Source organism: Patagioenas fasciata, chromosome 5 (genome assembly GCF_037038585.1).
Source record: "Patagioenas fasciata isolate bPatFas1 chromosome 5, bPatFas1.hap1, whole genome shotgun sequence".
NCBI classification, from domain to species: Eukaryota; Metazoa; Chordata; class Aves; order Columbiformes; family Columbidae; genus Patagioenas; species Patagioenas fasciata.
In genome coordinates, this window is record NC_092524.1 from 10,480,834 (window position 1) to 10,495,600 (window position 14,767).

Sequence of the window (14,767 nt, forward strand, 5' to 3'; positions counted from 1 at the left end):
GAAATTCAGCTGCTTATTTCTTTAGAAGGTCTTGTAGTATTGCCAATTGGTGGTAACTTATTCTGTGATTGGACATACTGTGAGCTGGCATTAGCAGAGGCAAATAGAAATTCATGCCCTTTCCTGTCTTGAATAGGTGATTTTATAAAAGAAAATAGGCTATTTAAGACCAACAAAGGAATAAATAGATATTTTTCTGACATCCGGTAGGAATTTGGCAAAGAACAAAACAGTGGTTATAATGACAATGTGAGTCCTGTTTAGTTCTGAACTTGACAAGAAAAGACAATACAAGGAAGGGTGAAACCACTCAAGCACATTAAAAAAAATTATGTTCTCACTTGCAATCTTCCAGTCAAAAAAGCCTGGCTATCTTTGTAATGCTGTTCATTAGAGTAAAAGCTGTGAGTTAGTGAACTGCTGGATACCTGTTAAAAGATACATTTTGTAGCTTCTATTTGGCCTAAAGAAGCTGTAGATTGTGTGTGTGTGTGTGTTGTGGTGATAAAAAAATCAAGCTGTAAATAATGTTACAACTGGAGCCTAGAATTGACTGTGTCTGAAGCCAGCTTCTGGAGTGCATATCTTCCATATTATGTAACATTGTTTTATTTCTACCTGTTGTACCATCAACCCACAGAAGTATAATTAAGCAACATTCTTTTTCGCTTCAAATAACTCACAATCACCTCAAGCTGTCATCCAGAGTTTTTCCTCATGTTGTTTCACTCCAGCATTTCATGGTTCCACCTTCAGCGGCCCAGTTCTTTAAATGTAAGCAAAATCTCAGTGAAACGTGTGCTCCATTTCTTCATGTTTCAAGTACCAAAGTATTTTCCTTGGCTTTTTTTCTTTTGACCAACTTGTAATTCTTTAGGCTCAAAGAAATACAATAAATATGTATAAAAGTTAATACTACTTTAAGCTTTGAGCTTGCTTTGATTTGTTAAATCCCTTTGATAGTTCCTGTTTAGTTTTGATTATGTAAAGAACTGAGAATTTCTTGGTTTATATGGACCATTCAGAGACTGCGTCAAGCCTAGTTCCCTGAGGTCTTTCTTCATTTATACAAATAACTCTCATTTATGCAGTGTTTTTCATTTTGGAAACCAGTGTCTGACGGGGCTATGGTCACTTTTTATGTAAGATCTCCAAACTGCATTGCAGACTGGAGGAAACTTTCCAGTAGGTAGTTACTTTCTTTTCAACCGGTGTTCAAAGGCTGTTGTTCCCTTGGTACTTCGGGGCTCCCTGCTGCTAATTGTGCCAGATACAATGTAGAATGGAGGAGCTGATTTTTTCAGGAAGACAAAACTACTTCATTTTGAGAAGTAAATGCTAAGATTTTGGTGGTTTAGGTCTGATTCAAGTAGCAACTCAGATCTGTTGAATCTGGATAATTCACATTCATGAATGATTCATGCTTCATGCTTGATCTTCATGATTGAAACATGAACTTATTTGTGCTTGATCTCAATGTGTTGAAGAGTGTTCATAACCTGTGTTGAACTTTTAATGCCTGTCTGTGGCTAATATTGAGATCTTTTGATTTGTGGCTTCACAAACGTATGACAGAAAAAATATTTCATGTCTGTTCCTAGGGGAATGCAAGTTTTAATTAATGGTATGTTTAACTGCTTTTGAGAGCCAGGGATTCTGAATTTTAACCATTTCAAGCATACTGAAGCCAATTGTTATGGAAGCCTGTTGCATCTAATCAGAAATCCTCTTCTGACCTTCTTTTGGAAGATGCAACTGATACAAGCCTACCCCAGGATGCTGGGCTGAGACAAGGGACTGCATTAAAAATGGACTTTACAGCCATGTTGTAACTCAATACTTCTACAGTTTTGAACAGCTCTAAGGTGGAAGGGGGAGACCTTAATTTGTTATGCCAAAGACTGTAGAGCATATATATTTCACTCAACAAAATGTAAGGAATGTAACTACATGTCAGAAGAGTATGTGCATATGACTCAAATGTATACCATCTGGAATACTGTAGTTTAGTAAGGAAAGAATCTGGTTGGAACTGCATGTGGGATTCTTAGAACTACTTTTGTGAGTACCAACCTTTCCTTTATTTAAAAAGAAAAAAAAAAAAAAGGGCTATATATAAGTCATCTGAAGTTTATTCTTTGAAATATTTTTTCAGTAGTTCTAAACTCAGGAGTGCTACATGAAGGACTAAAGACTTACCTATAAGTTTCTAAATCATATACTGGGGGAGCTGTATGGGCTGGTACTGAACTGGCTGTTGAAATAACTCTTGGCTCTAATCCATCGTTTCCACTGCAGGCTTCCTTTTGGATTGCTTAGATAACTTTTGGGTCTCTTTCTTTAAACAAAAAGAAGTCTTTTGGAAGTATTAAGATGTTGCTTCCTTTTGTTAGACATTGTTGTAACAGAGACCAATGTGATATTCCAGGCTCATCCAAATAAAAACTTCCATCTCTTCTCATATTGTGAGAGTTGTTGTAATATCAAGCTGGTCCAAAAGCTTTCTTGTTGTGGAATCAGCTTTGTTTAAAGTGGCACAAGGACTTTTTTTGTTTGTTTAAGGGTGGTTGTTACTGTGTTTTTTATGCAGTGAATGAATCAGTGTACTCCTGGCCATCGTCAAATCCATTAAAACCCAAACAGTAATACACCCAAAACTGAAGACTTTTTCATCTACCTAAACAAAAGTGAATGAATTGCTAACACAGGTGTTTTAATGTAGATTGTTGGTTTGCCTAAGCTGTGGCTGCAGTGCTTGATGAAAGAAGGTGTTATCCAGAAAATGGTTTTAACAGTCTCAAGTTGTAGAATCCGTGTTTCAGCTGAATTACATGCTTGGATGTGAATCTGGCAGAAGAACATCAACAGAGGGTCTTGTGCATTTATTCTAACCACTGACTGAAGAACAACTGGCCAAAACTCCTCTTTAAAAGGACTGGAATAATATTGATTGGGAAATGGAAGAATTAAACCAACTGATTTCACCAGCATTGTCCTTCAAAGGTGTCTGTCCTACCTAGCATTAAACCAGTAAAGCTGAATCGTCCAGATTCTTTGTAATTTCTGATTGAACAATAAACTGAACCTACAGAAGTAATCAATTTTTTTTCTAACCATCAATTCAGATTAAAAAGGACAATTACTTCAATGTTCCATTCTCTCTGATCTATTTTGCTTTTACAGTCACTTCTGAAGTTCTGTCCCTTAACTCTGTAGTGTTTTTTATTACCCATGTTTACTCTGACATAATGCTCTTGAATGCCTCAGTGTCCATTCCTCTGGAACAAAATGAGGCACAAAGCCTCCAAAAAGAAAAAAATCCATAGAAGAAGCCTAAAAATCTGCAATACTCCTTTTCCTCCTATTCTTGTAAGACAGAAGGTAATTATTTCTTCCAGATTCTATCTAGATAAAAAAGGGGGTTTTATGAGCAATTGAAGTCACTTTCCACCTATTGATTGAATTTTTTTTGAGACATCAGAGAACATACGGATAATGTGATGCAGTTGATGTTGGACTTGGACTTGCAGTCTGTGGAGTACAAAGCCTTCCTAGGAGTTTGCTCTCCAAAAGCTCTTGATGCCCATTATGCATAAGGACAAACTCCATGTGTTAAAACCTGATGAAGACAGAAAGAACAAAGAATAGGAAGAAATAATTCATTTCCAAAAAGAAGACAGTCATGAGTAGGGGAGGTTGGAATCTGTGTTCTTCAGCGTATGTAGACACTATAAGATACAATATTCACCTTAGAAATTTCTACAGCAAACTGCAAAAGGTTGGAGAAACCATGACTGTGAATGACAAGTTGATGAGATAGCAAAATGTGAGGTAGCCTATACATAAAAATACCTACAAAACTACGTCTGATTTATTACTGGGCTTTATATAACTGTGGAGGAGATCTTTGTGACTAGTTTGCTTGCTGAGGTTAACTTCAGGCTTGGTGACAGCTGAGACAGCTAACAGCATCAGGATTTACAAAGGAAGGGGCTGAGAACAAGAGAGCGTTTGAAATGATGCATCAATCTGGGCTGCCTTGTCATTCCATCTCAAATCTCTTTTTTTTTTTTTTTTTTTTTTTTTTTTAAGTGAAAGTAAAAAAGGACGAAAAGTAACTGAAGTATGGAGTTCTGTCATGTGAGAAGGAGCTGCATATATGAGACTCAGGTTGGCCAAGAGCCATCAAACTAGGTGTATGATAAACCTATACAATCACAGATGGAAAGGTGACTGCAAAGTGATTGTTCATGTTTTTTCGGACTATGAGAAAGTACAGGTTCAAAAAGTGATTAATTTGTGAATTTGTAATCGCTTGCATAGCTAGTGTAAGCAATTGCTTGGTTGCAACCTCCGGCACAGAAAGTCTTTAAGTCATTCAATGTGGTGAAGCTTTGCCAGGCCAGGCAAAAGGACTGTTCTTGTCCCTCAGTGTTCAGAGCTAGATGGTATTTGGAAATAGGATAGTCACTATGTCAGGTTTTGGTTGGCATAATACAATGATTTGTATTATTATAGTTAAAGATAGAAGAAACCAGCACTGAAAACTGAGTTGAGAAACCCATGATTTTTAGATACCAAATGATTTTGTGTTTACTGTCTTTTGGGTTTTTTTCTTCTCAACATAAAAAGATTCAGAGATTGAGTGGGCTGCAATCTCTGGAAATCTGTTTCAAATGTATCTGAGGTTTAACACCCCAAAATGAAGATGCTTGGAGTTGCTTAGGGACAGGATTGTCATCGGGGGGATGAGGGGCAGACATATGACAGCTTTGAAAAGAACAGAACATAATGCTTCTCTGAGTAACTGTAGACAGGCCGCTTGCAAAGGACCATATGTTGCATCTTTTACTCATACGGGTGAATTGCTGGTCACACAACTCGCTTGAGATGGATTAACTGAGAGTTTTGTGGCAAATAAATAGCAGGGTGTAATGCCGCCAGAAAAAAATAAATCATGTCAATGCATAAAAGTAACTAATAGAGAAGCATAGTAGAGATCAATTAAAATATAAAGTAATCTTTTGATGGTTTGGGTAGAAAAACATTTTGTTGTTAGCTCTGTTCTGCTCACTCTGTGTGAGATGTTTTCTTCTTGCTTTGTGCAGTGAGAGCTCAACCCACAACACAAGATCCACTTCAGGTTTGAACTTGAAATAGTGTATGCTATCTTGTTTCTCTATCTTGTGTATTGTTTCATTTCTTCCTTTCAGTGCTCCTTGAGTGATTTTGAAATGATGCTTCATCCATGACCATTTTGCGAATGCCATTGAATGTCTGTGAGTTGTGCAGCACGTCACCTTTCCTCCTTAGGAGGTGCAGTGTGGCCATATGGGGCTGGATTTCACTTTAGCTGATGCTTTGCTGAAGTCTTTGCCAAGCAGTGAGAAATGAGGAGTCCTGTGTAACCCAAATGAACTGATGTCACAAAGGGTGATGTGTAAGAGAACTAGTGTAAACTTAAAAGTGGGTATTTTTAAATGAGGGATGGGAAAGATGACAGGCAATAATGGAAAAGAGAAAAGATATGGACCCAAAGAAGGCAAAAGAGATTGTAAGAGTAGTGAGGAAGAGAGAAAATGCCAGAGGAATAAAGATCATGATAACGTATCCCAACATAACAAGGAAAAAGCAATTTTTATTTTCCTCTTGTCTTCCTCCACCCCACTTGTCATCCATTCAGCTTTTTAATCTTATTTTCCTCCTCTCCTTTTTTTTTTTTTCTGCATTCAGTTCATGTTCATTACCTACAACATCCATATAACATCATCCATTTCTTCAGAACCCAGAATATGCAAAGGCCTCTCTGCAATACTCACGTATGTCTTTTTATGATTTAAGAAAATCCCTGGGGACTGAACTCTGTGACCTTTACCTTCAAAATACAGAAAGCTCTCTCTTTGGGGGAGCTAAAAGAACAGCTTCACATCTTGAGCTGTTGGGAAGAGCTCATCTGCACAAGGTGTGATCTCTGCTCAAGAGACAGATAGTTTTTGATTCATGTGTGTGCAGACCCAGACATCAGAGCTTAAGAAAAACTACCTACTCAGCATAATTCAGACTTTTCTACATGTATATGATCATCTCTCTCCACAATGTAAAAGGCAGTGTTGTTTCTTGAGTGCCTTTGGAATGTTTTATCATCTTTCCAAACAAAAGATGTGATCCTCATGGGTGAGAAGGAAGGAATAATAGAAGAAAATCTACTCAGACTAGATGATAATGAAGATTTTATCTCCACAAGCTAATAGGATTGCAGCTAAGAATCTGAATAGAAGGCAATCAAAATCATGTTTAAAAGTTGAGCTTTTCCATTGATTTCTAACAAGGTGTAAGAAACCTGTTTGTGTAAAATAGGATGGAAATCCTGCTGGTTCTGATATTTCATTACTGGTTTCTTCAAGGATCCTCTTACTACTAAAAATGTTTGAGCCCGCATCAAAATGCACCAATAAAATGTAGTTTTTAAATGTATCTTTCTTTCTATCATCTCCCTTCCCTAAACTGTAATAAGCAATACTTATTGAATTAGTTTCTCTACAGAACACTAATCTAAGATAAGTGGTGGCTGTATTTACTAGTTTATGAGGTTAATGTTTCATCAGCACTGGTTCAAATGGTGTCTTGTGATGGTAGGGTAGTTGGGGGCAATCCTTATTGAAGCCTGTGATAAATATGAATTTTAAGGAATTATTTTTTCCCATTATCTAGATGGAAACAGAAGTGAAATAGTTTACAAAGCGTGACATAGCAGATCAGTATCAGGACAAGGATAAAATCAGACACCTAGTTTAATGACCTGCGCAGTAGATTGTACCGCCCCAAGGTTAAACACCTGCAGTAGAACTTTCAAAAACACCACTGCAATTTAAGAGAGCAAATTTCATAGACCTTTTGCTCCCCTATGATTTAAATGCTCAAAAAAAGAACCATTTAAGCTTTTTATCACCTAATTTTCTCCCCGGTTATAATGTGAGGCTGGCAGGGTTTCTTTTCTCCTATTGTTCCTTTTACTGGTTTTGTTCCAAAAAGTGGACTGTTTATGTATTTGTATAATACCTTGCACAAAGGGGTCTCATCTGGATTGTAGTACTATACAATATATCAAAATGACAAACCAAAGCAATTTCCAAATGACATACACTTGGATACCTCTAACTTTGTATAAACTGATTAAAAAAAGACTTCTAAAGAGACCGGTCCAAAACAGTATTGCCAGAGACAAGAAAATGTGTATTTTTCATGTATTAAAGTACCTGGAGGTTTTGCTGTGAAGTCAAACAGAGTTGTAAGACTACCTTCAGAAAAATCAAGCCTCAAATGAGTAGACAAGGAATTACTGTTCTGCTGTTGAGGAGTGCAGCTTTGATAGTTGGAGAATGTAGTTATAAATGAAATTATATTTAAAACATGCTCAGAAAACTGTTGGGAGCAAAGGGCTAATGAACTATTAATAGTTACTGTAAAAAGAAGTTAATCAATTATGTGCTGTTATAAGAAACCTATTAGGCCTGTGAAACACATTACCCATCTTTTTTCCAAACCTTTATATCACTAGTGGATGTACTAACCGTCATTAGTAACAAGTACTGTTCACATTTGTTTATAAAAGCAATTAGTTATTTGTTAATATTTTATAAACTTCCATGGAAAATATGACTTATTAATGGTTGTTACTTATCCCTTATCTGGATTGATTTCAGCTAAATTTTGCTTTAAGCTGAGAAGTCCAAGGCTGAGTCCTAGATTCTGCTTGAATTGCTAGGGCTGTAGAATTTGTATTTTGTGACTGCAGTGATGGTTTACAAAGATTAAAGCAAGTCTAGATAACACTATTATTAAAGACCTCAGTGATACGCACTTAGTGCTGTTGGTTGCTACCAGACATGGAGCTGTAACACTGAAGTACAAAGATAAGAAATAGGGAAATAAATGATGCTGTAGACAAATGTTCATTGCAGATCAAGCAGGAGAATCGACTTACATGACGGAGCTGTACTAGTATATTCTGTCAATATTTTGTCTTTTATAAAACTTGAAATTGTTCATTGACTGGTTTGGCTAGCAGGCTTTCCTGTATTACTAAAATATTTTTTGTCTTAAAATGGGAATGTGCACTCTTTTTCCCGTTCATATACCTTGTTTTATATTTTGTTTTACAAATGAGTTGTGTTGGGCAGCCTCTTATAGTGTATCAGCGGGGATGTACTTATAAATTGGCCAGAATTTCAGTTAGTGTTCAGAGAGGCTTAGAAGGCTGAGGAAACAGTTTGTATTTTTGAGCTTCATTGGCAGAGTTTACTGCAGCTTCTATTAGTGCTGGTTTTGTATGTGTTTAAGTATCTCTAATTTTTTTGTGTTTCTATGGAGTACTAACTGATGGGAAGGAAGAAATCATTCTACAGTTGCCTGTCTTCTCTCCTGAATACTGGGTCTTGCTTATAATTTATATAAAAATAACCCCAAACCCTAAGACAAGTCATCTCCTTTTACTTCTATTAAGATACTGAAGTGTACATTCAAGATGTTGCAGGGTTTGAATGCTCACACGTGTGATTCAGAGCAGCAGTCTTGGAGTCAGCTGTGCTTTCTGCACAGACAGAACCCTCGTGGAATGATCAGTGGTGGAGGGTGGCTGCGTGCTTCAGGATGATCCACAGCATTTGTTGCAGCTTTCACTGGATAAGAAGTACTTAAAATAGTTTTAGTATGTTAACTAGCAGGTGCCTCATTGTTCCTAGTACTGGTCGTGCTAATGTTACATTTCTGTCTTGAGACTATCAAAAGAAAATGATCTCATTTAGTGTGAAAGTTTCTGCCTAATAGGAATGGAAGAGATTCATCTGTTGTGTACCTGCTCTCAAATCGGTGTGATTTCATATTGAGAGGAATTTGCCTTCTCAGTGTTTCCAAAAGTGTATGTAAAATACGTGGTGAAGAGAGGAAAGCAGCATGAATATGCTGAACTGTGAGTTACTAATAGTGTCCCTGATACTGAAGCAAATTCTGGCCAGGTTATGTACTCTGATGGAATGGATTCTGGTGGGGGAGGCGACGGATGGATCCCGGGGCTCGCTGGGGTGAATACAAGCAGCAATTAGCTGTTAATAATGTAACCACCCCGGGAAGAGTGCACGCAAACAGGCTACAAGACAAAGATATTCTAACAGCGGGTGGTCGCTGGGTGCCTGGAGCTGTGGAACCGATACGTCCGATGAGCCACAGGCGTGTCTCAGGTTTCACCCTCCGGGCAAATGGATGACTGTGTGAGCCTGCATCTTAACCATACCGGCTGCTCCCTCCAGCCGAGCGGCGGAGCGTTCACCTAGCAGCAAACGGGAACTGGCCGCCGCTTCTTCCTCTCCGGGCTGGCGATCCTTTGCAGCCAGCTGCAGAAATAGCAGCCAGGCCGCCGTCCCCGCCCTCCCGCCCCGGCTTGCAGCAGCAGTGGAGCCCCACGCCCCGCGTGTGTGTGTGTGCGGAGCAGGTGGGCCCCGCGGTAACCCCGCCCCGCGCGGGTCCCCGTCGGCCATACGGTGATGGCATCAACCTCCGTGCCAGAGCAGGCTCTTTATTGGAGGAGGGGGCTGTCAATCCGCGGCCGAGCAAGCCCCGCTCTCCGGCGAGCTGCTCCCAGGGTCTGACTCCGGAGCTGTGGCCGGTTGCAATGGGAAGCGGCGTCGGAGGGAACAAAGTTTGCAACACTTGGGCACTTGGCCGCTCGCGTCCGTGATGCCCGTGGCGGGAACCGGTGCCTGAGAGCAGCCGGCAGCCGGGCGGCTGGCACGCCTTCGGGTCTGCTGGCGGCACTGCTATCGCAAACTTTCAGCTATTTTAATGTACTCAAATCCAGGATTCTAATTATCAGCCCTCCCCACCCCCACCTCTCCTTCTAGGTAGGCGACAAATATTTTTATTCTGTGGATTAGAGAACTTCTTTTTGCATGGAAATTTACTGACTTCTGAGTGGTCTCCGTTTCGGGGAAAGGGGGGAAAGGATTTATTTTCATCGCAGTTTATTTTTGTTTTCTGGATCACAGGATTTTTGGAGCTATATGGAGGGATCTCAGGATGGTGTGCACCAGGAAAACCAAAACTTTAGTGTCCACTTGCGTGATTTTGAGTGGAATGACTAACATCGTCTGCCTGCTGTACGTGGGCTGGGTCACCAACTACATTGCCAGTGTTTATGTGAAAGTGCAGGAGCCGATCTCAGAAAAAAAGTTAGAGGAAGACAAAGGGGACACTTTAAGGATTATAGAAAGGCTGGACCATTTGGAAAATGTCATCAAGCAGCACATCCAAGGTACCACCTTACCCCCCCGCTTGCTTTCCCTCCCCTCCCCACCCCGCCGCTTTCCGTGTGCGGTCTCCATCCCCCGGCGCCGCGTCCGCCGTGCGTGCGTGTGACATTTCTGTCGCGATCGGCGACAGCCATTCCTCAGCCGGAAGAGCCGAGGGCTGCGCGGCGGCTGCGGTGCGTGTGGGAGTCCCCGGCGGTCCTTCCCGGAGCCCGGCGAGAGGCGCGGCGGGGGGGGACCTGCCCCGTTCCCTTCCCTCCTCCCGGGCGGGCGAGCCGGGGCCGCTGGCTGCGGGAAGTCGCCTCCACCCCGCGGCGGGTGGGCCGTGGGTGCCGGGGCGGCCGTGCGCGGCGGGGCTGGGTGCCGGGCGAGCCGGGCGGCTCGAGGCTCCGGGGCGGCTCGGCCCGAGCAGCCGGGCGCTCGGCAGCGGCTGCAGCCCCGCGGGGCTGGGCTCGGCCTGGTTGGTGCTGTAATAAACCTGACCTCAGCTGCGTGTCTGTCTGTGTCTTGCTAAAGTAGAGAGTCCTCGGAGAGGGCTCGGCGGGAAGGGCAGGGGAGCCTCTTCCCATTTTGCTGTTATCGTCATTGTCTCGTGTTTGTTATTTTTCTTTTCCAAAATGGGTTACTGCGAGGGGATTTTTTGTTGTCGTCCCTCTGTAAGCCTGACTCTGCTAATCCGTGCTGTGAGTCCGGGTGTCCTCAAGGTTTTCCCTTAGTGCTGCTGTAGTGCTGGGAGCCACTTGGGATTATAACTGGGACACTCTCTCATGTGTGTAATGCCTTTTTAATTTGATCTCCTTTTAACGGGAGCTCTGGGAGAAGGGTTGAAGTGCACAAGCAGTGGGGGAGAATATGATTATTTCCTGGGAGTTTGGGATTTTATGTGACTTTGCTGGGTGATCTTTAGTGTCTTCCTTTATATTTTCATCATCTGCATGGCATTGTACAGTCTTTCTCTCAGTCTGCTAAGTGGGTTGGGTAGTAAGGAGGCTGAGGGTGGGGGTATGTGAGAGTTTTTAGAAAATGTGGAGGGACCATCTTTCTCTGTTTCTGCATAACTTCTGCTGAATGTGCAAATCCCAATTCTGTTTTCTCCTAAATCTAAAAAGGGAGAGTAAACCATCTGGTAAGGGATACCTACCACCAGTGCACAAAATCCTGCCTGCTTCCAGGCAGCTGTGGCCAACTACTCTTCTGGGAACATCAAGGAAGGTAGAGCAGGCAGGGTGGGTGACCCGGCATGAATCTGGCTTCCCTTGCTTGTTCCTACTTCTAAGTTTGCGGCACTGTTAAAGCGCAGCTACTTTGCTGTGTCTTGTATTAATATTTTTAAAAATATGGCACATCACCATTCAGTTTGCATGTGCCTTCATTTCTCAGGTGTTCTTGTACTCTTGGGTAAATTAGTAAAATACTAATCTTTTTCTGGAGGATGAGTTATAGCAACTCCTGCAGGTTTTAGATTCTCACATGCCATCCTTAAGTTTGCCGTGATTCCTGAAGTGGATTTTAAAAAGGAAACATATTTCTTGTCTGTTTGCCAGTGGAGTGCACTGTGGAAGCATGTATGAAGGCAGGGATTTTTCGAAAGGCGCAGTTAAGAGCTAGATACATGAAATTAATTGACTTTCCATATGAGGTTGGAGCACAACTTCTTCAGTTTTGCTGATGTGAAACTCCAATATTCTTATTTCTTTTCGATGAAAATAACGATGTCCATATCAGCATGTTCCTCTGGTCAGTGGTTCTTAGAGTAATAAGGAAAGGTATACTTAAATCAGGGGACAGTATAGTATGGATTAGAGCATACATTTATTTTGTGACTCTGTGACTGTGCATAAACCAAACCAGAATATATTTTCCTTAAATAACGTTTCTATGAAAACCGGAGTCTTCTGAAAACAATTAAGTGAACTGTTTGGTAATAAGTACTAAAACATGTTTGGGGGAAAAATGCGAAGTTTACAAAGTTCTCATACCTTATGAAACCACTTATTATTTAAAATAAATAAAAAAAAATAAGTCACAGATCACTATCTCTAAGTGGATTCTCTGTACTTTTATTTGCTAAATTGTAATAACTGGCGTTCCCAAGGAATTTCTGTGGCAGAGATTGGAGAATAGGATGTTATTTTAGTCAGGTTTTGCTTGGCATTGTGAGCTGCTTTGAATTCTGGGTCATGGTGCAAAACTCACTGAAGTCACTGGAAGGAATATCCCAAGCTTGACTGGGTTTGGGATGAGCTTTAAGATATTTGGGTCAGCTTTAAGGTATTCTAAGTTTCAGATTCATTGCCATAAATTGGACAAACCAGCTGCCATGATGGTTCTGGACTATGTTATAAAGGTTAGCTGTAGTTTGCCATTAAACTTTTCCTTGGACAACTACTTTTTTATGATGGAGAGGGGTATTGGTAGCTCAGATTTCTGCAGTGCTGAATGGGCATGGAATTAGCATGGGTAATAGAATTGCATTCCATGGGATATTCTGCAAATACCAGAGAGCTCTGACTGCTGCATTTTGCACGTGGGGTTACACTACTATTTCATTTTGATTTGTTTTCTGACTGAATTGTTTAATTAGATGCCATCTGGGAATTCCTTTAGCATATACATTGCAGTCTCGTAATACTTTATCAAGTGTCCTGGAAATGAGAAGGAATAACATGTGCCATAATAAAACCCACTTTTTAAATATGTATTTGAAAAAAGTTCATGGCAAGAAAAGTATCAGACTGAAAAGAAATTTTCAAATATGAGAATTTCAGAGAGAATGAAAGTATGCATGCCTCGTGTTTGGAAAGAACAGTATGGAAAGGGAAATATTGGTATTGGCCAAAAATGGAAAAGTTTGAATGTGCAAGTATGTACCTGCCACACTGCACATCTTACACCGCTGTGTATTCACACATCTGCAAATGTTGAAGGATAATCATTTCTCTGCACACATTTTCTGGGTGCTGGAAATGGAATAAGAGCATGTGTGCCTGCTCTGCCTGTGTAGTACTGCTCTCCTTCTTTCTTTCCTCATTATGTGTTATTAATAATTGATGTTGTGTAGCCTATGGGTGTGCTGTGCAGGGGTCATGCACCTGTATTCTGACATCTGTGGTTGGCAGTTTGGGGCGGGATTGGCAGGACTGAAGTCTAGTTGGGCAGTAGGGACCACAGAAATACATGTTTAGTGGAGTGGAAGCACAATGCTGGAATTTGAGCTCAAGCCTGGGAATCATGAATTCTTGGCGTGTGGCTTGCCACAGTTTAACAAGATGCTTTTGGTCAAATCACTTTATGTTTTTACAATGGTGATGGCCTGCGTGCTTTTCTGTGGCCATGTGTTGTGGTGATTGCGGTGGTAATTACATCTGAATGCCACCCAGCTAGTACTAAAGAGATTTTCCTTCCCCCCCAGTCTGTAGTAAGAGGCATGTGTTCCGTGCTAGCAGTCAGCTCACTGAGGGAAACTTTTAGTTTCCACATCCTTTTGCATTTGCAAACAAGATGATGTATTTCTTGAGATGAATTGTGTGTGTGTGTGTTGAGGGTTTTGATTGTGGGGTGACAATAAAACCCTGGCAGATATATTGTTAACCTCCTCTCCCCCCCACTTCCCCCTTTTACCCCTCCCTCTCCCCCCTTCCCACTATGGACAGGTGATCGGGAGGGAAAGAAGGACAGAGAGAAGAGAGCTGGAAAAATTAAAGATGTTTTACTAATGCTACTAATAAGAATAGAGAAAATAATACAAAATATACAAAACCAATCTTGAAAGTCTCAGCAACTGCAGAGCTGGCACCCAAAGTCCTGGATTGGACTCTGCAGCCAACCGGAGCTGGATTCAGTCTCTCACTGGGCCTCAGTTCGCAGGGACGACTGGCAAGGTCCTCTCCTAATGCCGGCCATAAGCAAAAGGGAAAAAAGGGATGAGATCCTTGTGATCTCCCGCTTTTATATGAAGTATTCATGTGAATGGGATGTTATGCACAGTTGGTCAGTTTCTTGGTCACCTGTTTCTCGTTGCCCCTCTCGCGAGATGTCCATCCATGCTTATCAATAACTTCGCATTCCATTGCTATGTTTACCAACACATGTATCTGATTCTCCAGGAAAATGCAGCTAATATGAAGGCTTTAGCTGACAGGCAAATTCACTAAAAGAGAAACTTGTTTTTTAACAAAACCAGGACAGTGTGAAAAAAAAAAAAAAAAAACAACAAGGAATAGTTGAATAGTTCTATGCAAAACGCAGTCCTTTTTTCTGTCGAACAAAGGTGTGTGGGACATGTATAATCTAATGCTGTTGAGCTTTGTTGCCAGAAGGTATACTTTAAAGGGCTAAGGTTAATGAATATTGTGTTAAATGAAATATCTTTGGCTCCAGCCTAGGATTTGAAATCAGTCTTCCTCAACTTTATTTGGAAACAGTATGTTCTGTTGTGTTCACAAGAAACATACTAGTTCAAAAAA

General features: G+C 41.0%; 1 protein-coding gene across 6 annotated transcripts in view; it reads left to right on the forward strand.

Moving 5' to 3' along the window:
* The first annotated feature begins 9,568 nt into the window (after positions 1-9,568).
* The window catches only part of GALNT18 (polypeptide N-acetylgalactosaminyltransferase 18), a 241,250-nt gene continuing 236,051 nt past the window's right edge, over positions 9,569-14,767 (forward strand). The window contains exons 1-2 of one of the 6 annotated variants that reach the window (XM_071808894.1): positions 9,569-9,896; positions 10,041-10,306. In XM_071808894.1, coding sequence (XP_071664995.1) covers positions 10,072-10,306 — 235 coding nt within the window. In that variant the 5' untranslated portion in view covers positions 9,569-9,896; positions 10,041-10,071. Of the gene's footprint in view, positions 10,307-14,767 lie in introns of all 6 variants that reach the window. The other 5 variants (XM_065838798.2, XM_071808896.1, XM_065838796.2 and 2 more) reach the window with 5 other exon arrangements.